The sequence below is a fragment of the Leptonotus elevatus genome, chromosome 2 (assembly GCF_054856555.1).
Source record: "Leptonotus elevatus isolate MCC_2025b chromosome 2, RoL_Lele_1.0, whole genome shotgun sequence".
Classification (NCBI taxonomy): domain Eukaryota; kingdom Metazoa; phylum Chordata; class Actinopteri; order Syngnathiformes; family Syngnathidae; genus Leptonotus; species Leptonotus elevatus.
This window is the reverse complement of record NC_141240.1, coordinates 8930833-8952862: the sequence shown is the minus strand read 5'-3', so window position 1 is coordinate 8952862 and position 22030 is coordinate 8930833. Positions and strand designations below refer to the sequence as shown.

At 39.8% G+C, this 22030-nt stretch overlaps 1 protein-coding gene across 1 annotated transcript in view; it reads right to left on the bottom strand.

The window, feature by feature from the left end:
- Positions 1–22030, bottom strand: part of LOC147178325 (R3H domain-containing protein 1-like) — a 44568-nt gene that overhangs the window by 5501 nt on the left and 17037 nt on the right. The window contains 17 exon segments of the mRNA XM_086070015.1: positions 2815–2903; positions 5113–5243; positions 5600–5754; positions 7940–8072; positions 8156–8509; positions 9100–9216; positions 11012–11166; positions 12103–12372; positions 14367–14599; positions 15184–15237; positions 16574–16599; positions 16896–16991; positions 17198–17306; positions 17440–17580; positions 17894–17953; positions 18077–18155; positions 18624–18747. Coding sequence (XP_085926141.1) covers positions 2815–2903; positions 5113–5243; positions 5600–5754; positions 7940–8072; positions 8156–8509; positions 9100–9216; positions 11012–11166; positions 12103–12372; positions 14367–14599; positions 15184–15237; positions 16574–16599; positions 16896–16991; positions 17198–17306; positions 17440–17580; positions 17894–17953; positions 18077–18155; positions 18624–18747 — 2326 coding nt within the window.

The following is a 22030-nucleotide window of genomic DNA, read 5'->3' as shown; positions in this document are numbered from 1 at the left end:
GAAAAACAGGCGGTCGGTACAATTTCATGTGTGGGGAAAAAAAAAGAAGAAGAAGCAAAGCAGCTCAAGCAGTCGTGATACGATTTCAATCTGTGTGGCTGGTAAGCAGATTTTCAGCACAATGTTTACCAATTTTTATTAACACAGCCCATCACACAACATCATTAATGCATTCAGACCGAGTGTATTTGTTTGTGCAAATGCGTGTTTGCTCAAAAGCTCTTTTCCAGCACTTTGGTTCACCTACACACCCCATCCGTGAAAACAGCACTATTAGCTGCTCGGCAATTAGATTTTAAGTGCCTCGATTATAAAGGCACATCCATAGGGGCTATAATTGAGTCGTTCTCTTCCTGCTAAATCTTCTGCGATGATCCGGAAGATCCAATTACCTAATTAGTTTGTGCTGCGTGAATGTGACTGATGGGACTGGAGGAGGGGGGACGAGGGTCGGGGGCAATTAAAACAAGGGGATGCTCCTTCCGCTGGTCCCACATCAAAAGCACCACATACTTCCAAAAGTCGGTTTACACACACACGCTTAACAACGGATGAAAATCCCATTCCAAATGGCAATGTTGATATTCTTTTGAATGAATCAATTAATAACCATAAAAAAGGACAGCGAAAATGACAGACTTAAGATCCAGATTATTCCCATCCCTGAACGAGCCAATTAAAAGTGTTTACCGGAGATGCTTGAGGTGAGGCCGCCACGTGACCTTCAACTGACCTCATTACTGATGGACTGAAACGATGGCCCCTCAAACAGTCACACATGAATAATAACAGGGCTTATGAAAGGAGAGCGACGCGCCCGAGCCTCCGTGGGCCACATGCAAGCATCTTTATGTTAAAGCTGACCCACAGTATGCGCAGCTTTAATCAACACATTTAATGTGTGTTCTTGTTGGCGAAGCCGTATTTTATTACAAATGATATGTGATAAATAAAGCTGTTGATTTTATGGGGGTGTTCTCAACAGAAGAGAGTCAGATTTAGTGGGAGCTTCCATTGCTTCTTTCCACAGCATGGTCATGAAATCAAACACCAGCGCTTCCTCATTTTTCATGCACTGTAAAATAACGTAGCGTTTCAATTGAATCTGGTGTCTGGCACGCATACATTATACAAACCCATCTTAGATGATTTCATTATATGCGTCTAAATTATGGCTATGAAGAAAAACATTCAGCAGTTTGGGAGAAAAGTGATCACAGTGAGGGGGATATAAACAGTAAATCAAATGCATTTATATTGATAAGACTTTTCTTCCTTTATTGTACATCAATGCCACTAAAAGTAATTCGCACACTGTAAAAAACGATTTTGGAGAGAGGTCAATATAATCCACAAAAAACATCTCAAATTTACCTGATTAATTTTGGCAGCAAAGGAATTACCAAATAGAGGGTACATTTAACTTACACTATCTATTATGTAACAGTAAAAAGTGTTACAGATAAAACATAAGAGAAAATTTGAGCCAAATGTACCCAACTGCACCGCAATATGTGCATGCGTCATTTCCATCATCATTTCCGTAGCGTGACGTCATCGGCCAGCGGAAATCTTTGGCCCAGTGGAGGAACGATTAGCATTTTCTAGCCAATTGATGGCACAAACCGTGTCTACAAAGTACAATGACTCTTACTTATTCGCAATTATAAACGTTGATTTTTACTTCGATTTTATTTTATTTTATGAAACCATGACAGTCCGTTGGTCTCACAAACAATGACTTCTCAGCCATGTACGAAATGCAAGTGATAGGGAGGTTCTCCCTATAATATATGGTCAGGGGAGTTACGGGTACTGCGTTAAAACACGTACGCACATGAGATAGTATGTAGGTAATTAGCACATATTTGAATTTAGGCACGTACGTAGGGTTTTTTAATTTCTCACTCATGAAGACTCTGAACTAATGTGATTATGATTAAATAATATCATTCTCCTTTATTAACTCATTCGCTGCCATCAATTCATAAAAAAAAGAAAAAGAAAAGATTATTAAAAATTAGGGGCAAGAGGCGATTAAATGTTTTTAATTGTAATTAATCACGACTTCACTAGTTAACTCACGATTAATCACAAATTCTATATGTTCTAAATGTACAATAAAACAATTCTAGGTTTTCATACTCTTGTTAACAAAAGTGGAAAAAAATGTTAAACTAATAGAAATAGTTCAAAATGAATTTTTGACGTTTATAGCCATCAACGGCAGTGAACTAATTAAAAAAAAAAGAATATATAAAAAATTCGGGGCGTCAGGCGATTAAAGTTTTTAATCGTAATTAATCGCATGACTTCACTAGTTAACTCGCGATTAATGAAAAATGTTATGTACAAAACTAAATGTACAATCAAAAAATCTAGATTTTCAACAAAAGTGGATTTTTTTTTAAACTAATACAAATAGTTAAAATGAATTTTTGACGTTAATAGCCGTCAATGGCAGTTAATGTGTTAATGTGATAATTGTTTTGTCATTCATAACACATTTTGAGAAGTAGCGTGCTAAGAAATTATGATTATATTTTACCCAATTATGAATAGTAATTGGTTGTAGAATGTAATCAGAAATGTTAGGTCAACTCTAAACAACATATTTAAGTATTTCATAATTACTGAATTAATGTGATATTCAACCACACTGTATAATTAATTTATATTTACCCAATTAAAGTGGCTGCAAATTGTTACCCTACATTTATTGGGTCAATTCTAAAGGTTGCTGTTTTTTCCCCCCAGTGCGATTTTCACAGCTCAAATGTGCTATAGGAATCAACAGACACTTGGTCAGCTGACCTGCGTTCTGCTGGCCAACACAGGAGGATGAGTTCTGAGGGAAATTGAGCTGCTCCATCATTGGGGAGGGCAGGAAACTCACAGTGGAACTGCAAAGGAAGGAAAGTGATCAACAGTAAACATCATCATCATTTAAACTCAACTGAAAGCTATCTTGACATGTTGGTTTTGTGATGAAGAGGGATATATTTCTATAAAATACGCCTCCATCAATTCTAAAATGTCGACCACAGAGTTGATCTCATGGCGGTGAGGAAAAGTCGTAAATGTGTTGAGGCAACCTGGCACCCATAAGGAGGAGTTGTGCGAGCTCAACACTACAGCTGGCGTTTCGAAATTTGAAAGTGAACGTAAATCTCTCTTGCAAAGCAGGCGCTGGGCTCTGTAAGCAGCCTGCCTGTGGGGACTCGTGTACAGCTGGCGAAACACAGACTGCAGGTGGACAGGCGGCCCCCTGTGGGAGACGCCGCCCCGCGCGCTTCCGATGCCGCCGCATAAATCATTCCGGCGCAGACCGTCCCGCTATAAACAGCCTCGTTTCACACCTGAAACAATGACAATGTGACCTATCCAAGAATGTGTGTGCGCTTCTCTGCCTGGCTCCCTCGTCGTCTTTGGTTTTGCCACAGATACTGTACAGCGGGCATGCGATGGTCCCAGAGGTGCGACAATCGCCAATTTCCAGACTGATTGGATCCGTGGAGGCAGAAACTAATTACGCCGTTTGCTTTTTGCGAACTAGTTCTATCAATCTGTTATAACGAGAGACTGGTGCGCCGCACGACTCCGCGAGAGCGCAGCCAAGGGGGGAAATGGCCAAAAAGCAATTGGAAGGGCTCTCAGTCGACAATCATCAGGAGCACAAAGACGCGGCACACTTAAAAGTATTGAGGTAATGACATCTTCAAGACCTGTGCTCAAGGGTGCTTTGGGGATTGTCTCATTAGGCACGGTACATCTAAAAATAAGAAGCCCCTTCACATGCGAGGGACAGTCACTTGCAAATATTTTTTGACAGCAGAAAAAACAACAACTGCTTGTTTTGAAATAATGAACATAAATCAAAGCGCACATTTTGACAAAGTGAATTTGCCTATCAAAGGATGAACCAGAAAATGTATTCATGATTGGTAATTTACTATTTTGGGCTGAATTTAATTTATATTTTGTCAATACTGTCCCCGGCGGGCAATTAAGGCACATAGAGCAGCAAGCAACAAAGGATGAGGAAAACACTCAACATAGAATTCTGTCAATTATGGCACATTAGGCAGTTTAAATTACTGTACTACAAAGAAATCAAAATATCCACTGCTAAAACACTGAAATATACGGCTGTGTTAAAAAAAACAACTATCTTTTTTCTTTGAGTCCAATAGATTCATAAAACCATGAATCGACTATTTTAATATTTTTTTCCTCATAAATTCATGAGAAAATAGAAAGGCAGATTTTTTTTGTAACTTATTATCCTCTTAAAATTTACTGCTCACATGAATTTTAAAGTATTTTAATTCAGAATCTTTTTAATTTATATTTACAAATATTGAATTAGAATTATTAAAATATTTTCATCTCATCCTTGCTGATGTCAATATCTATGTAATACATAAATTATTATAACACGTGCTACTTTCATTAATAAACTAAATAATTTAACCAGTTACTGCTTCTGCCAAATTTTATTTGGAATTTAATGTTTGTGGATTTATTATCATATCTTTGATATTTAAAAAGAATTGATGTTATATAATTAATATCAAATTGAAGTGAATAGAAGAAAAATAAATAAATAATCAAAATCGAATCGAACTGAACTCATGTCAATCGAAATCGAATCGATTGAGGAAATCAGAATTGATACCCAGCCCTACTGAAATATATATATTAAAAAATAGAAATAGCATGACAGGTGCAAATTGGCATGAGGTAAATTGCATTTGAGATTAGCAAATTCAAGTTAGCCTGAGGTCGGTACATTACAGGTACAGTACAAATGGCATTTGTGTCTGATACCATATTACAATAAATCGTAAAATATAGTACATATACTTCTAAACAAAAAATAGTCTGTGAATCTAAATATACATTCTATTGGATGATTCTACATAAATTCCAAGATTTTACTCAAGTAAATATCACAACCTTCTTTGAAAAAAAGTTTAATTAGTTAAAAAAAATGCTTGACAGCACTATTTCTATATCATTTCCTTTGTCCCCAGATTTGCATGCTGTATATTAGGGCCGTTGCCTAGACAAGAAAGTGCGCATGTTTTAGTATCAGTTTTTAGGTGCTACCTCATGGTAGTGTGCTGGTTTGGAACGGGGAGAAGGCCATAACATGGCTGGACGCCAGCGACTGCCACCGCACCTTGTCCTGGTGGGCACGACGATACCAACATCGGCCCCGTATGCTGTGGTACGGAAACCTGCCATGGAACAACCAAATAGGTTAACATAACAAACACTCACTCAACATTGCTTTGTGTAGAGTCTTAATGTTGAGAACAAATCTTTCAATATTTGCTTAAAACACAACTTTTAAATTCCTCACTTTTTGTGGATTTACCAGCAAGTAGATTCCTTTTAGACACTTGTATTTGTCCCCCCACCCCAAAATGTATATACTGAACTACAGTGACTGGCCAAAAAATGATATTGTCAGTCTAAATATTAGACTAAAAACTAAAAACAATATTTAACTGAGCAATGATATATTTGTATAGCCCTTGCATTGCATCTCATTGTTTCATACAACACTGTGGCTGCAGACGTATTCGCATACCTGGTAAGACTGCATTGGGGAGTACTGGACCATCATGCCTTGCATCTGGCTGCTAATATTGCTTTGCTGGACACCGGTGAGAGCAAAGTTGAGTGTTGGCTGCATGCCCACTATGGTCTGGTAGGATGTTGGGTTTGACATCACAGGCTGGTGCGCTGACAAACAACAAAAGGCAAAGCACTTAGGCCACACGACAAGTGGCGAGGACGGAGCAGCGGAATCAAATTGGGGATTGAAATGCTCGGCCACAAAGACTGAGCTGCGGTTAATGGGGTCTTTTCAGGATAAACAATCACCAGCAAGAAAAAGAAAACAGATGGAGACTTGCGCTGTGCAGTGAGTTGAGCTGTTACAGCAAGGCAAGGTGGAGGCACTTGGGGTAAATGAGAAAGTCAATATATCGGATTTAGCCTGCAGTGGCGCGAAACAGCAACATGAGTGACCAAATAAAGGTTGAGAGAGAGAAAAAACATCAATTTCTTATTAGTGCCAAAAACACCCAGGCGATCAGACTAGCAGCCGCTCATATTCCCGAACGGCATGAAATGGTGGCACTGGCTCCTGGCCAGAGGGGGGGACAATGTCAAGGTGACAAGGCGAGACATTTGAAAATGGAGTCCCCGGTGACACACGCGAGGTGCTGCGAGCCACAAAAGAGAGGACATCCTTTTGTGAAGGTGTCTGCCGTTTGCCTCCTGGGAGAAAAGTACAATGAAACAATGAAAGCACCTCATGGGGAGCAAGGAGGTGGCTATTTTTATCCACCCACGTCTCCCACGTTCCCATACAAACCGAGCATGAAATGACCGCAATTTTAAACGTGCCAGATTTATTCCATTTCAGCAGGCAGCAGACGACTGATTGCTCAGACGCAGATAATGGCCGACTGTCTCCGCACGGTTTTTGAGGGATGCATTGCAGTTTGCAGCGGAGGGATTAATTCCATACATTCATCTGAGTTTAAGGTTGATTTCACCTTCCCATCGTCCACTTCTACCGTACCATCGGCGGCTTAATTTGCAGGTGATGACTGAGGGGCTGAAAAAGAGACCGGTTCACTGTGAGATTCATAGAGACCTCTCAGACAGCGTCCCGGCCCCGCATCCCGCCTCTCATCAGTATTCCTCATAGATCCAATCAAAACGTGGATGTTATTCATTAGAAAGTAGGGCTGCTCGATTATGAAGAAAATATTCATCACAATTCGTGTGGTAATAATTGCAATCACGATTAGGACAATCCTCTGTTTTTTGGTACAAAACAAGAAAATGTTTAAACATGTACAAATATTAAAACTAGGGGCGTAAAGCGATTAAAATTTGCAATCATAATTAATCGCATGACTTTAATAGTTTATCTATTTTAAATGTACAATAAAATATTTTTTTCCTAGTTTTCATACTCTTGTTAACATAAAAGTGGATTTTTTTAAACTAATAGAAATATGGCTTTCTTTTAGTCATTGATACAGTAATTTTATAATCAATCATAAAATTGAGTTAAAATTAAAAAGATGTACTACTGTAAACGAGTGTCATATTGATTTGTGTCTGTCATTTTTCTGCCACCAGATGGCATAATTGCATTTGTAAGACCTTGGTGACAGCTCATTGTACTTGTGGAATTCTGCACATTTTTAAACTTGATCCCAGTCTCCACAAATATATGTATTATTATTAAAATGATTACTGTTAAATGATGCGACTGGAATTCCAACCGTACAGGCTTTCCAAGTAAGGGGCAGTCATTAATCGCGCATTTTTAAAATTTGTGCCGTTAAAAGGAACTCCAAATTAATGCACAAATTATGACAAAGATAAATCTTTGAAACACTATAATCAAACATGTTCCTTTTAGACCAAACAAGATTTATTAAATTAGTTATTTTAAAACAAAAAAGGTGCAAGTAAATCAAATTTAAACAAATCAAAATAAGTAGTAATAATCATTTATTTTTGTTTACAATTATGCCAATTTTGACAGAACAGAAGCTCCTACAGGAAGAGTGTGCGAGCAATCTCGCAGGGAAAATGTGGATTTACGCAAAGTACGGGAAGATGCCGCAATTATCTGCCCTTTTCCAGAAGGAACTGTTGTGGCCTGTGGATGAAGCTGCTCTTCAACGACATCTCTTTGCACTTGACAAGTTGGCAAAACATGCAAGGCAACTACTATTGCCTCACATCAAAACCTGGAGAACTGATTCATTGAAAAAGATGTGTTCCAATAAAATTAAAACGTTGAATAAATTAATCACATTCTGTTATATCGTAGCAAGCTCAACAAGAATGTCAAGGGCAACAATCTTGTTTTTGAATCCACACACTCAGTGTGTCATACCTTGCTGCTGTGGCATGGTTTGGCTGTGAGGGCCGTTATGCGGCAAATGACTTCCAGGCGGACGATAGTGCTGCTGCTGCTGCTGGCTGGAGCAGTGAGGATGGTGGCTTGACGTACAGTAGCATGCGGATATCTGTGAGATGCACAAAATGCAAACATCAAATGAAAAGAAGGAGTGAAATCTCTTTGATTGATTCTCATTGAACGATGAGCCACCTGCTGGACCGGCTGATGAATGTAGGTGTGTTGCTGGAGCACGCTGGTGTGTTGCTGGTTCAGGGTGGCCCCAGGAAAAGCCGCATGGCCAGTCATGCTGCTGGGATAGCCGGGGTGAGGTCCTCCTGGTGTTGCAAGCGGGACAGGCTGGCCTTGGAGCATCCCGGGGTGTCCCCCTGGGGGTCCCGCAACCACGTAGTTAGAAACCTGCTGGGGCGCTCCATGCAACATGACCGGGGCGGGATGGTGGTACACTGCCGCATAATGGCGGCCGTCTGCGGCCGGCGCTCCATTGCTGCTGGGGGACTGCTGCGCCAGAGTCATGTGACTGAATTGGGTGTTGAGCGTTTCAGGCTGAAAAAAAAAGAAAAAAAAAAAGATGTCAAATGGAATGATGCACACATCCACAGTAATAATCACAGACAAGAAGTCATTAAACAACGCAAGATCAATGATGGGGGAGAACTTGGGTAAAACTAAATTACAATACAGCTTTATCAATTAAGACTTTAATTTACAATATAACCACTAAATCAGAAAGGTAAAAACAGTTTTAGATGCATAGTTTAAATATGACCCCGTGCCTGCGGAGACGAGGAGCCAAAAGTTAATTTCATCCCTTCATATCAATACCACATGACAACTTAGGTCTTTTCGTACATGTTGTTGTAAAAGTTGTGTTTTTAGTCATGGATTATTCAGCACTAACATCTGGTGATGAATTAAATATTAATGGCGCTTTCGACAGGCATAATTAGTTAACTAAAACCAGGTCACAAATGAGGCCATCAGTTCTTCCTGGATTTACTTTTGATCTACATAGGGTTTAAAAATTTTTTTCAAGGTGACATACTAAATTAAACTGGTCGCACAGTCAAACTGCTGCTTAAAAAAATATTGGTTGATTTGTAATCAACAAAGAAATAATTTTAGTAGTTGCTTACCACAGTGTACTGCTGGTTAGCACAGACTGGCGAGAACTGGGCAGGAAGAGGAAGATGGTAAGAGGCTGTTGGGTTGTGAACAGGCTCGGAGGACGGCTGGAATGGATGACACATAAGCTGAGGAGACAAGGAAAGAAGAAAACCCTTGAGACCATGTTGAAGAAAGTCTGGCTTTGATGTATTTTGACCACTTGCTAAGTATGCCTGACCACCAGCCCCAAACACACTTTCTACTGTTTTAAAACGACAAAATTACCATAGTGGCAGATTTAGAAAATTAATCTAGTGCACTTTTTCCTTAAAGTGGAATAGTTACTGCATGTCAAAATACAAAGAATGAAGAATTAAAGGACACTTTATACCTCTTAATTAAAGCCTCAGTGAATTTAAAATGTTGAGAGGGGGCGGTCAAGTGTCATGAAAATGAGCCTACACTATTGCTGCCTGTTCGAGATTTTTCAAAATTCAGAAGGGCTCGCTCCCAGACACATTTTGAAAAATAAACAGATCACAAAAGATTAACTTGGTTATTTAATTTTACACTTGATAGGTGGACAGACTCTCCAGAGTGAGAAACACACAACTACTTGCATAAAAGGAGTTAAAGTCAATTTTCCATAACATGTTCTCTTTAAGGATGTTTACAAGTTATTACACTTTTGGCATATTTCTATTAGTTATAGCTCATTAACCACTCCTTAAGCCATCTCATCATGGTGGAGGGGAATTAATGCCTGGTAGGGTGAGCCAGGGAAAACACATATTAAATGTGGGACCAGGCTAAAGCTGCGTTCAGACTGCAGGCATATCTGATTCCAATCGAATTCCTCCTCAAATCCGATTGTTGGGCTGACTGTCTACACTGTGTCCAAATCCAATCTGGCCCTGTTCAGACTTCACCACATTACTGACCCATCGAACAGAACGGATGCGCTGCCTGGTTCCTCGCAACCGTGTTAAGCGTTTTTTTTTTTTTTTTAAACGACCATATGTTACAACTGGGCAATAATTTGCTGTTTCCGGTTGCGCATGCGAGGAGCCGACGGGGCAGCGAGCCGTCTTGGCGTTTGACTGCCGTGGCATGCGAGGAACCAGTCGAACCAATGGGATACTGACAGCGCTGGCGTATTGGGCTTTTGCACGCGTGGAGTCACGGACAGTCAGATCCGATCTGTGTGTTTGAAGCCGTCCAAATCAGATATGAAACCACCTCCCCAATGTTGTTCCAATCCATCGTGCAAAAATCCGATTTCATGTGCTTTGTGACTGTTCAGACTACAAAAGAGCGTCCAGTTTCAACCTGGATGGGCTAAAAATGGGATTTTGGCTCGCAGTCTAAACAAGGTCAAAGGATGCCTCAAATGACCCCTATGATGGATAAAATTATTGCCGCTCATTTTCCCCACATTGATGCAGGTCACCGAGGTCACCATCTTTCCATCAGCAGGTGTCTGTGTCAGCGTTCGGTTTGCATTGTCCGAAGAAAGGTGGCTTTGTTTCCAGTAAGATTTGGACTCCGCCAATGCCCTTTGTCTATTCATAATCTTTACGGACAGAATTTCTAGGCGCAGCAGAGGCAATGAAAGGGGTACGGTTTGATGACCTTACTACTGGGTCTCTGCTTTTTGCAGATGATGCGAATCCGTTGGTCATATCAAGCCGCAATATTTAACTTAGGCAGTTCACAGAAGAGTGTGAAGGAGTTGCTACAAATCTGTGGCCATGGTCCTCAGTCAGAAAAGGGTGGAGACCCTCAGCGGGTCCGTACGAGATCCGGCCCCAAGAGGGGGAGTTCAAGTATCGTGGGCCTGAATAAGCAGCTGACAAGCTCTGTGAGGAAGTCATCTTTACATGAAGAGGACAGCACCTATTGATACATTAAAAAACAAATAGTTTCTATATTTCGGCTGACCTGTGAGTGGAGGGGATTGATGTGCTGTTGCTGGCTTGCAGCAGAGGTCGGCTGCTGTAGCACCTTCCCTTGATGCGGTCCCCTGCCGGCAGGGGCTATGACGCTGGCCGGACTGTAAGCTACAGCACTGCTATTAGAATGAATGAAAGGCTTTCCTGTCGGAAGAAATTCAAAAGCAGGAACCCAACATGAGCCTGTATCATGCAAAGTAAACACACACACTGAAAAGACAATTGTGGCAGTAACGGTTGAAAACCACACACATCATTAAAGTAGCAACAAGTAGAGGGGTGGACAAAAACGGTCTCACATTTGTATCAGCGAGCTAGGGCTGCAAAAATGAATCAAAAAGAATCCGTGATTAAAAATGTTGACACATAAAAGACAGTAAGAAAGTCGCAATTGAACTGCTTTAATAGAACACATTTTTTGTACAATTTTGTTCACTGCCAATCTGAAATGTGCAGTTTTTTTTTATAGAGATGGGAATTCAAATATGTTTGTTTATCAGATTAATCAAAATTACTTAATCAAAAAATAATCGACCGATTAATGGCTTATTTTAATATAATAGTTGGCTGCAACTGTGTGCTGCACATGCTGAACTGTCATTCTTCCCTTATACAATGCTGAACGTGAAATACAGGGTGAAACCAAAAAATGGGAACTTTTTAACAATCCAATAAAACCAAGAGTGACGGAAGAAAATATTTTATTCATAGTAATTGAAACCTTAAAGTATGCCATTTAAGAAACAATGACAGAATGCTAGCTACCCCAGCTTAGATGTTGCAACGGTCAGTGAGGAATCTCAACAGCAGATTTAAAAAATGCGTTCGTACAGGTGGACGCCATCTACAGGACGAAACTGAAAATTCCATCATTGTTTCTTAAATGGCATGTTTAAAGGTTTCAATTACTATGAATAAAATATTTTCTTCTGTCATTCTTGGTTTTATTGGATCGTTAAGAAGTTCCCGTTTTTTTGTGTCACCCTGTAGAACTTCAAGTTAAACAGAATCTAGCAGCATCCTAACAATGCAAACGTCAATTTAACCACAACATATTACACATTACATGACCATAGGTACCTGTATGTGGATTCACCAGAATGCTGCCAGGTGGAATCCCCGATGCCTCCAGTGACATCGCATAATAATTTGTTGCATCAGCAGAACACATTGGCTGTGACGAAACACTCTTGATCATGTCAGGGAGTGCTGAGCCTTTGGTGTCTGCAGCTGGATGGATGAAAGGCGTGCCAACCATTTTTGGCCGTAAAGAGACAGACACGGGGAATGGACGGTGGGGACGGGACAGCGAACTGGATGAAGAGCCAATGCTACTGCATGATTCTGAACCTGAAACAAAGCATGAAGCACAATCTTAAAATATTCCGTTTCTATCTTCTTTATCCTCCAAGAAGCAGCATGACATGAGAATTAACTATCGATGGGGGTGATAAGACTAGATGGTGATAATTAAGCAGCGGATTTATTTCACAACCTAATAACTTAGCAGAGAACGCAGGGATTCTTGAGGAAAGTGTTGAAGAAGGAATTGGTATCTCTGCAAGAAGCCGCTTCAGAGCGGCCGTTGGTATTCTGAGAGGTGGAACTGGCACTTGCTTGTCTTGTTGATTTTCGCATCTCCCAACGGATATTAAGAGATATACAGTATGTATTTTACATATGTGTGTGACGCACAACTTAGAAGATAGTAGAGGTGTCAAATTAATTGACAACTAATCGATTATCAAATGAATCCTCCATTTGGATGTCATATAATCAATCGATTGGAGAACTTTTTTAACTTAAAATTGTTTAAATCTTCTGATTTCAGCCTCTCAAACATAAATATTCTGATCTCTGCTGTCCCCCTTGAAAGCAGACTGACTACCTTTTGTGTTTAATCACAATTAAAACAAATGTGCAAACATCTGCTTAATTTGGAAAACAATGATCAACATTTTTCCATTTGATAACATGTTACGGACCAAACAAAACTGAATCATAATCAATTCATGGGGAAATTATTTAAAAATTATTTGTTAAGAAAATAGTAATTATTTGCAGCTGTAGTATGAACTAGCTGTACATGTAGGTGTAGCTGAAGCCACATCAGAACTATAATTCATCAGTTTTGTGAAGACAACATCATTTGTAGCTTAATTGTTGTTTAGTTGATTTGCATTGTTTAATTATTAAACAATACCAAACAATAATCGATTATTAATCAGAAATTTTAAGAAGTATTTTGCAATAAACTTTAATGAAAACATTTTTAGCCAACTTTTGTATCAATCAATTGGAAACATTTTCAAAGATTTAAAAAATATTTAATAGCGACAGCATTAGAAGACAGCAATATTTGTATTCAAATATAACAATTTTAGCTGAGCAAGCAACTTAAAATGCATTTTAGAGAATGAGACTTTTGCAGTTGTGTTTTCTTTTCAGTATGCTCTTTAGCAGGTAAAATGCATGCTCTATAATGTTTAGGTCTGGATATAGACTTGGCCAGTCCAGAATCGTCTACTTCTTGATGCTGAGGAACACCTTTGTTGTTTTGGCAGTGTGTTTTAGTCCCTTTTATCTTGCGTCATGTTAAAGGATCTCCACATCAGTTCTATCTTAACTGGCATGCAAAATGTTACTTTGAGTTCACTTCACCACTGCCATGATGTTGTTCATCAGTGAAGATTAGTATGCCCATCTAAGAAGAGACCATGCTTGATTGCCCATCTTTTCTCAGCTTCACAATTGTTTTTCACTTACAGACAGCTCTATGGTTTTAACCTGATTGTATCACAAACTAGTATAAAAAATATATATAGATATCGACACTCGGCACTGTTTATTGTTTGAATAATGAATGTAATAGGAGATCCCTGTGCAACAAAACAGACCAAGCCATGTTCTAATACTTTTGATTACACAAAGTAATGCGTGTATTCAAACAAAAATGGCATTTGAATTTGCCTCACTGTTCCAAAACTTTTGAAGTGGAGTGCAAGCGTCCTTTCAACTAAGTGAAGATATTACAAGGGAAGGATATTATTTACGAGGTAGGAAATAGTTTCCCTTGACTTAAAATACTACAAGGAAAAGGTTCATAAAATTTTCTCTATAGAATTTCACCTTCATCTTTCATGACTACTGGTACCTATTTTCAGTGCATGTGTACTGTTGTTTGAGGGCAGAAACGAGGCAGGGCAAATTAGAGGACTGCTTGACTTTTAACTCTTTAATTTTCTCTTCAATTAATCTGGTATGAATTACTTTTCTTTCAGAGGCTGAAGTCATTTGTTTGGTTATTGTTTGAACAAGACTGGCTCGTGTATCTGGACTCTTGCCTGTTTTGGAAAGCCTCCCGGTGCTCTTACTACTGGCCGTGCTGTCCCCTCGTGTCAGGTTAGGGGAGATGCCGCTGAAGCTGCTGGCCTTGGTGATTGCGGGCCGCGGGACGAGGCGGTTGGAGCTGTCCGAGCTGTCAGTACTGCTCCACGGCCGGGGCTCGCCGTTTCGTGGCAGCGTCTCTGTCTCTGAGCTGCTCTGCCAGCTGGCGCTTGTAGGTCCAGCCCGTGACCTGGTCAGGGTTCAAGTCATTCTTTCAGTCAGCATCAAGAATCCTGTGCTCCCATTTCATCATGAAGGCTTTCAAATCTTCCCGACTTGTAAAGAATAACATTTGCATCTAGATTTTACCACCATGTTCAAAGCAGATGGACAACACATTTACATACAAGTCTTGCTTTTGGTTTCATCCTTGTTTATTTTGTTTGTGCTGTGGGTCTATTCCATTGCAATTGTACCGAGATTTTTTTGGTCCAATTTGAATCCAAAACTCTAAATAACCTTACATTTCCTGGATTAATTCTCCCTCATTACTAAGATTTATGAATTACTTTAGCTTCATGAATTGTATGAAAGGCTAAATGTCATGGTTTCATCATCTGATTGGCCGCGACTTGGTCCAGGCAGACTGCTTTACACATGGATAAGCAATCTAGTACTAAAAACCTTATTAAAGAGAAGCCTTGCGAGCAGCGATAACAAATCCTTAAGATCAACACTCCTGCACCTGAGGAAGGTGGCTGCAGGATTTTTTCCTCGCTTGCAATTTGTCTCTGAAAAGCTCAGAGCGATTTGATGGGTTGCTTCAGACCTCACCTGAAAATTTGCCGCCTGTGCTGGGTACGTGTACATGCATCTTCATCCTGAGCACTGAGAGGAAGGAGGGTGGGAGGTATTAGTAGCAGAGCACTGACACATTGACCACTGCTGCTCCCACTAGTCTAAAGACAGTATTCTGATTAATATTGCGTTTGTGGAATATGAATAAAGCAATACAAATCCACCAGTTTTTATCTCAGGGGCGGCCATTTTGCCACTTGCTGTTGACTGAAAATGACTGAAACGACTGAAAAAGGCTCAAGTAACGACCAATCATGGATCAACTTGGGAACATCATACAATCAAATTCAGAAAACAGGTGCTCCGTGATGGGTCGTTACCCGAGCCGTGAGCCACTGCAAGGTCATTTTCAGTTGACAGCAAGTGATACAATGCCCCCAAGATGGAGAAAAATGGGTGGATTTTGCTACTTATGGGATACTTGACTTATTTAGCCATTTTCAGCTGTAAGAAGATCATATTTTGTTTATAATTATGTGATAATTAACTTATTTTCACATATAATTAGTACATACATTTAAAAACACATTTTGCCACTTGCTTTCGACTGAAAATGTCATCACATCATACATGGCTCGGTTTGCTAAAATCACATGACTAAACCCAGAAAAAAGGTGAGCCGTGATTGGTCACCTCTTTCCTGAGCACCTGTGTTGTAATTTTCAGTGGAGAGCAAGTGACAAAGTGTGTTTCTAAAAGTATAGTTATTTCTGGACTATAAGGTGCACCTTACTTTAAGCCGTGCTTGCTAAATTTGGTGAATACTCGAGTTTGTTACACATATAAGCCGCAACCAACTGTAAGCCGCAGGTGTTTTAATGTTACCGCACCGGGTTCCCGCTACTTCCATAATGAGGGCGCAAATTGTTTCGCTCTCGTTATGTCTCTCCTATTGTGTTTGGGCTCACTTGGTTTGTTTTGCTCTGCCTAACGCTCTTGCGCTGCCTTTATAGTGCACCCCCTTGTGATCTGATGGATAAGCCGCACCTTTGTATTAGCCTCAGGGTCGAATGCAAGTGAAAAAAGTAGGGGCTTTTAGTCCAGAAATTACTGTATTTTAATTGTACATAAAAAATAATGAAGTTATCAAATTTATTCTAGACAAAATATAAACTTTGTACTGCTGAAAATGGCTACATGAGTCATGTATCGATTAATTCATATTCCAAAAAATGCTAAATTAATCAGAATAACGTGTTTAGACTAGTGGGGGTGCATACAGTACAACATATTATTGTAAAGAGAATGTTTGGGTTGACTTTCCCTTTCAAGGATGCACTAATTGTGAAAATGATTCTGGCGAGGCTTAACAATCAAAAACATTGGTTATGATGATAATATACAGAATGTATATTTTTCAATTTACCTTTGATCCAGTATGAAGTGATCTCCCTATGAATGAAAATTAAATCATATGATTTCAAGTAAAAATTGTGCAAATTGATTAATAGCATGAATGAGCTTGTTATTGTCATAATAAATGTCATAATTACATGTGACGCGATTGCTTGCAGGTCTTTCAAAAATATCAAATCAACTCCATAATCGGGGAATTCAGATACACAAGTACTTAATCCAGCAGTGTAATTGCAGGGGAAAATGGTGTGAATTTGCACGGGAATAGATTTATGTGTAGATTTGTGCAGCAAGGCCCCCTCCCCCATCCCGCCCACACAAGGAGAGCTCACATCATGTGCAAATATCCTTTCTCTGGCTCGCTGGTACTCCTCCTCCCGCTCCTCCATCGATTTGCTTTTCTTGTCTGCTTTCAAACGCATCCGAATCTGGCAAGGACACAGCAGCACACGCACATACGCACACGCATATACGCACACCCACCCACCCACACACACGTACGCACGCACGCACGCACACACACACACGAGACTTTTTAGCAGCTATACCAGGGACGCCAGATTGTCCCACTCGTACCGCCATGTCAGAAATGAAAGTGACAGCTTGGAGGTGGCAGCAGGGTGGGGACACCTACCGTGCTGTCGTCGCGATCAAAGCTGGAGTTGTCTCGTTTAAGAATGTAGCGTTTCTGGAAATCGTCTGCCCTGTCATCCTTGATGTGCTCGGAGAATTTCTGATCGGGGCTGTCAGTAGGGAATTTTTAACAGTTAAGGAGGCGAGCTTCATTTCAGGCAGATGCTGACAGCAACGTATGTTAATCAACACGGGGGCAAAAAAGCCCCGCATGTTTGTGACAATCTGCGAAAAGACGCTTACATTCTTGTGTTGGTGGTTTTGTTGATCACAACTGACTTTCCGGTGAGGTCCACGTTGTGATCCATACCGAAGTAGGCAGCCACGCGGTGCAACAACATCCTGTGGTATGACGTCATAGGCGGGAATGTTCTCTTTTGACTTCTAAAAGGAGACAAAGGGGAGCGGGGCATATGTTGGGCATGAGCTCGTGTCTGATAGCAATTTAGACTAAATAGAAATGCGGTTCAGAGCAGAGCTGAACTCCTTTCAAAATGCTGCTCAGTTCTACAGTTCTAGCAATTGTCCAGAAGACAAAAAAATATGCTGCTCCTGCTGATGTGGAAAGCAAGCACCTCAAGGATCAGAAAGTGAAAAATCCTTCGGTGTTGTAGCACTCAAATGCTAACCCTGTACTTATATTGCTGCCAAACATTCAAGAGGGATGAAATTGAATGAAACCAGGAACAGAACTTACTCGTTATTGCTGATGAAATCCAGGATGTCTTCCTCAAGCTTCAGTAGCATAATTCGGTCCCTAAGAAAATCATAGAAATATTTGTGACTTTGACCTCCGAAAAGAAATGTTAGGAATTGCGTTTGCCTGCTACAAAGGTGATATTGATCACCAGTGCCACCGAGCTGTCAAGTGCGTACTTACCTGGGGTTGCTCTTTAACGTATTCACTAAAAACTGATGAAGATCTATGCCTGTTGAATCAGTGTAGTCTTGACTGGAATCTAATAAAAGAAAAATCAGGTCAAGTGTTACAAAAACTTCTTTCAATATTGCTTTCCATATAATTTTCTTTCAATTGAATTTTAATTAAGCGACTATATTAGCAGGGGTTCAAAAAAAGAAAACATTCTCACTCAGCAAACAATAGGGTAGCAGTGACCGAGAAAGCGTCTGGGACTTATAATTGGGGCCTTGCCTCATCGGTGGTATTCCGCCACAAAAGGGTGGCAACTACAGCCTTGCGGGAATCTGTATAATTGCTTTACACTTTCAGCCTACCGCAATTAACAGAATCACACTAATTATCTGCCCATCACAAGATATAATTGAAAATGGAGAAGCAGGGATACTTTGGCCTATTCACGCATACACAAAAACAAGAAAAGCTGAAGTGCTTGCTACTTGTGAAATGAAAGTGAGAAATCTACAGCAAGCAAACCCCTCATTGGCGTCCGTTTCCATTTTCTCACCTCTGCACAGCATTTTTCTCTGCATTTTGTCAGCTTTGTTCCCCTTGTCGCCGATGACTTCTTTGTGAGCCTGGTTTTGCGTGACTCCATCATCCTTTTGTAACATCCGAAGAAGGAATTCATCCTTAAATGGGAAAAAACAACAAATGAACTCTCTCGTCTTGATTTAATCATTAAATCTTCAAGCAGAGCACACATGAGCCTGGCAGAGTCGGTCGTTAACATTTTGGGAGGAGGCTCATTATTAAAACAGGCATAATAATAATTTTGGAAGGTAAATTAAGCTTTCAATTTTTCTTTAATCTTAGCAGAAGTTCAAGGTTAATTCAAGAGCATCATGCACAAAACAGGCAAATGTTGAATACACTTCAAAAAGCCTCATCATGATTTATCAACCAAACCTGTCTCCTTGATGGTAATGATGCGCCTGCATCCATGAATTTCAATGACGATAGCAATTAATCATCCAGATTAGCTTGTTTTTATGAAACCATTTGAATAATACATGAATTCCGTCCCCAAATTAAACAACACCGCACATTTTCATTACTTAAAATTCAAGCGCGGGAAGAGTTAGCAATAATTCCTCTCTAGCTGTAAAAGTTCTAACGCCAACTGCTGCAATCTGACTGCAAGCCTGCGGTGGGTGTTTTTTTTCCTTTTTTTTTTTGCTTCCTTTGTGAGAACGAATAAAAGGCAGCCTTGGTTAGCCCAAGCAGGGCTCTTCTTTGTCACAGACGCATAGAGTAACGGCAGAATCTTGTGGAATCTTCTGGCAATGCTATCCTTCTAACAATTTATTTGACATTGTTTTGGAAAAGAGGGTGACCAGGGGGTTTGGTAGCATTACAAAAAAAATAAAATAAAATTAAAAATCTTAAGTAATTAATCCCTCAGATTGAAGATAATGTTGACAATGACAATATTGCAGAGAATGCTTCAATTTACGGTGGTGTAAATATTTGTAAAATGTAAGGAGCTCATGAGGGCTGCGACAGACAAATTGGCCATGGCAATTCCAAGAGAATGATGATGAGTCAAGGCTTGAGAGCCGCTTGAGCGACAGCATGTTCCTGTGTGTCCCTGTCAAATTAACAATACTAATAAATAAATAAATACAAATCTGGCAAGAAGCAGTGGCGGTTGCTGCTTTATGCCACCCTCTGTATCACATGGAACCCGCCTGGTTGATGTGCAGCTGTTGTGAATTGCCTCATTTGTTTTCTGACACCCATTTACTTAAAGAAAAAAAGGGAAAACAGCAGGAAAATGATGGCCTTCTGAATGCGTAATGAACATGCTGTCAGTCTAAAACAAAAGTACAGCATGTATTCAAAGGCCCTTGACTATCAGGCATTGATTTGAATTGACAGCGAGGCATACAATGTAAGGGCAGATGTTTTTCAGATTTGGACAGTCTATGGATGTATACAGCCTTTTGTTAACAAAGTTTGACAGTGAAGAAGTGACAGTGATGTCTAGTAGCGACAATGGTCAATTTAATCATAATGAGCTACTTTCATTATGCTCAGATGGGGGGAAAAAAACATTTTGCAATGAGGATGTTACTCATGTTACAGTGCTTTAAAGTTGAATTAGTATGCCAACTTAAAACAGATAAGATTTGGTTTATTCAGGCAATAAAATAATCACAGATTGGAGCTCAGACATGCACCAATTCTAATTTGGTTCAGCACCAACTCGTATACAGCATATTATACTGTAGGTGACCTCATTTTGTATGTGCGGAAATTTTATCATCAAGACTCCGGATCTGGATTTGCATCACACTTTATTAGGTTTGTATTAGTCTCATCTCTCCACAAACAGTAGAAACCAATTGAGCAGCTTTAACATAATCCTAAAAACCCGCAAACTGCAACAATGCCATAACGTAATTGCTAGAGGTATATTAAAAGTTGTCCAAGTACGACTTCAAGATAAGTAAAAATTTTATAAAAATCTTCATGATCCATGTAAATCTACGACGGGTTGCACAACATGACCACATATGCCAAACCAATGTTGTCTTTCTGATTTTGAATAATGTAATTGGGTTTCCGCCAAACTGACTTTTGCTTTCCATTGGGCATTCCTAGATACATGGACACAATTGTTGGTAACATTCTCTCTGTTAATGAAAAACACTGTGGTCAGAGAAATAACCTGAATCTGACAAAAATGATAAAGCAATGAAAACGAATTCTGAATTATCCATCCATCCATTTTCTAAAACGCTACAGAATTATATAGGTTATAAAAACAACAACTCATGAAACATGTTTTGCTGCATAACATTATGATACAATCACTGCAATCAAACAATTTCTGTAACTTTCAATGAGACTTTGGCACCTCTCAGCAGGTATTTTGGGCTAACTCATCACAAGCAAAGTGCTCCAGTTGTCTCAGGTTTGACGGAAACTTTCAGCTCCTTCCACAGATTTTCAATAGGATTTAGATCAGGGGTCATATACAGCCCCTTCGAAATAGCCCTACGTCTTGCTCTTCTTGTGTGTTTTTGGATATTATACGGTTACAAGACCCATGACCTGCGATTGAGACCAAGCTTTCTGACACTTGGCAGCATATTTCGCACAACAAAAACTTGACAGATTTAAGATTTCATTTTACCCTGCACAGATTCAAGACATCCTGTGCCAGAACATAACAGAGCCTCCTCTAAAATTCAGAGTAGGGATAGTGTTTGTTTCATGGTAAGCTTCATCTTTGAGTGTGAACATAAAGGCTTTGTGGGTTGTCAACATTCACTGTGGCAAATTCTGGTATTTTCTACGATTTATTTTCAACAGTGCCATCCTCCTTGGTTTTCTCCCATAACGTCTACTTTGGCGCAAACAACAACGGATAGGGCAATCTGACACTGACCTTGACGGCCAACTTTAATTCCTTTGGAGGTGTTTTTGGGCTCTTTGGTTACCATTCACATTATCTCTCATCAATTTTCCTCCTGTAGGCTACAGTCCTGTTTATCTTAAATTTCACAGTATTTGCAACTCTAGTCACAGGACCATCATACTGCTTGAAGATTGTCTTTTTGCCTTTACATTTAACATGCTTGTCTGTAATTTTCTTTCCTATCTTCTGAGACAACTCGCTCCTTTGCATCCTCTGGTCCCCGTTTAGTGTGTTACACACTATGTCATCAAACAGCACACTGACAACTAGTCACCCTCTAAATAGGTTGACTGATTTCAAATTTGAACACCTGTGATGCTAATTAGAGGACACAAATCGTTAAAAAAATATTGTCCAGCACTGTTTCATGTATGTGTGTTAAAAAAAAAAAAAAAATTCCACAATTCAAAAGCAATATCTGATTTTAATTGGCTTTATTTTTCAATAAATACACTATTATGGCTCCGCCTAACAAATGGGTTGCTTCA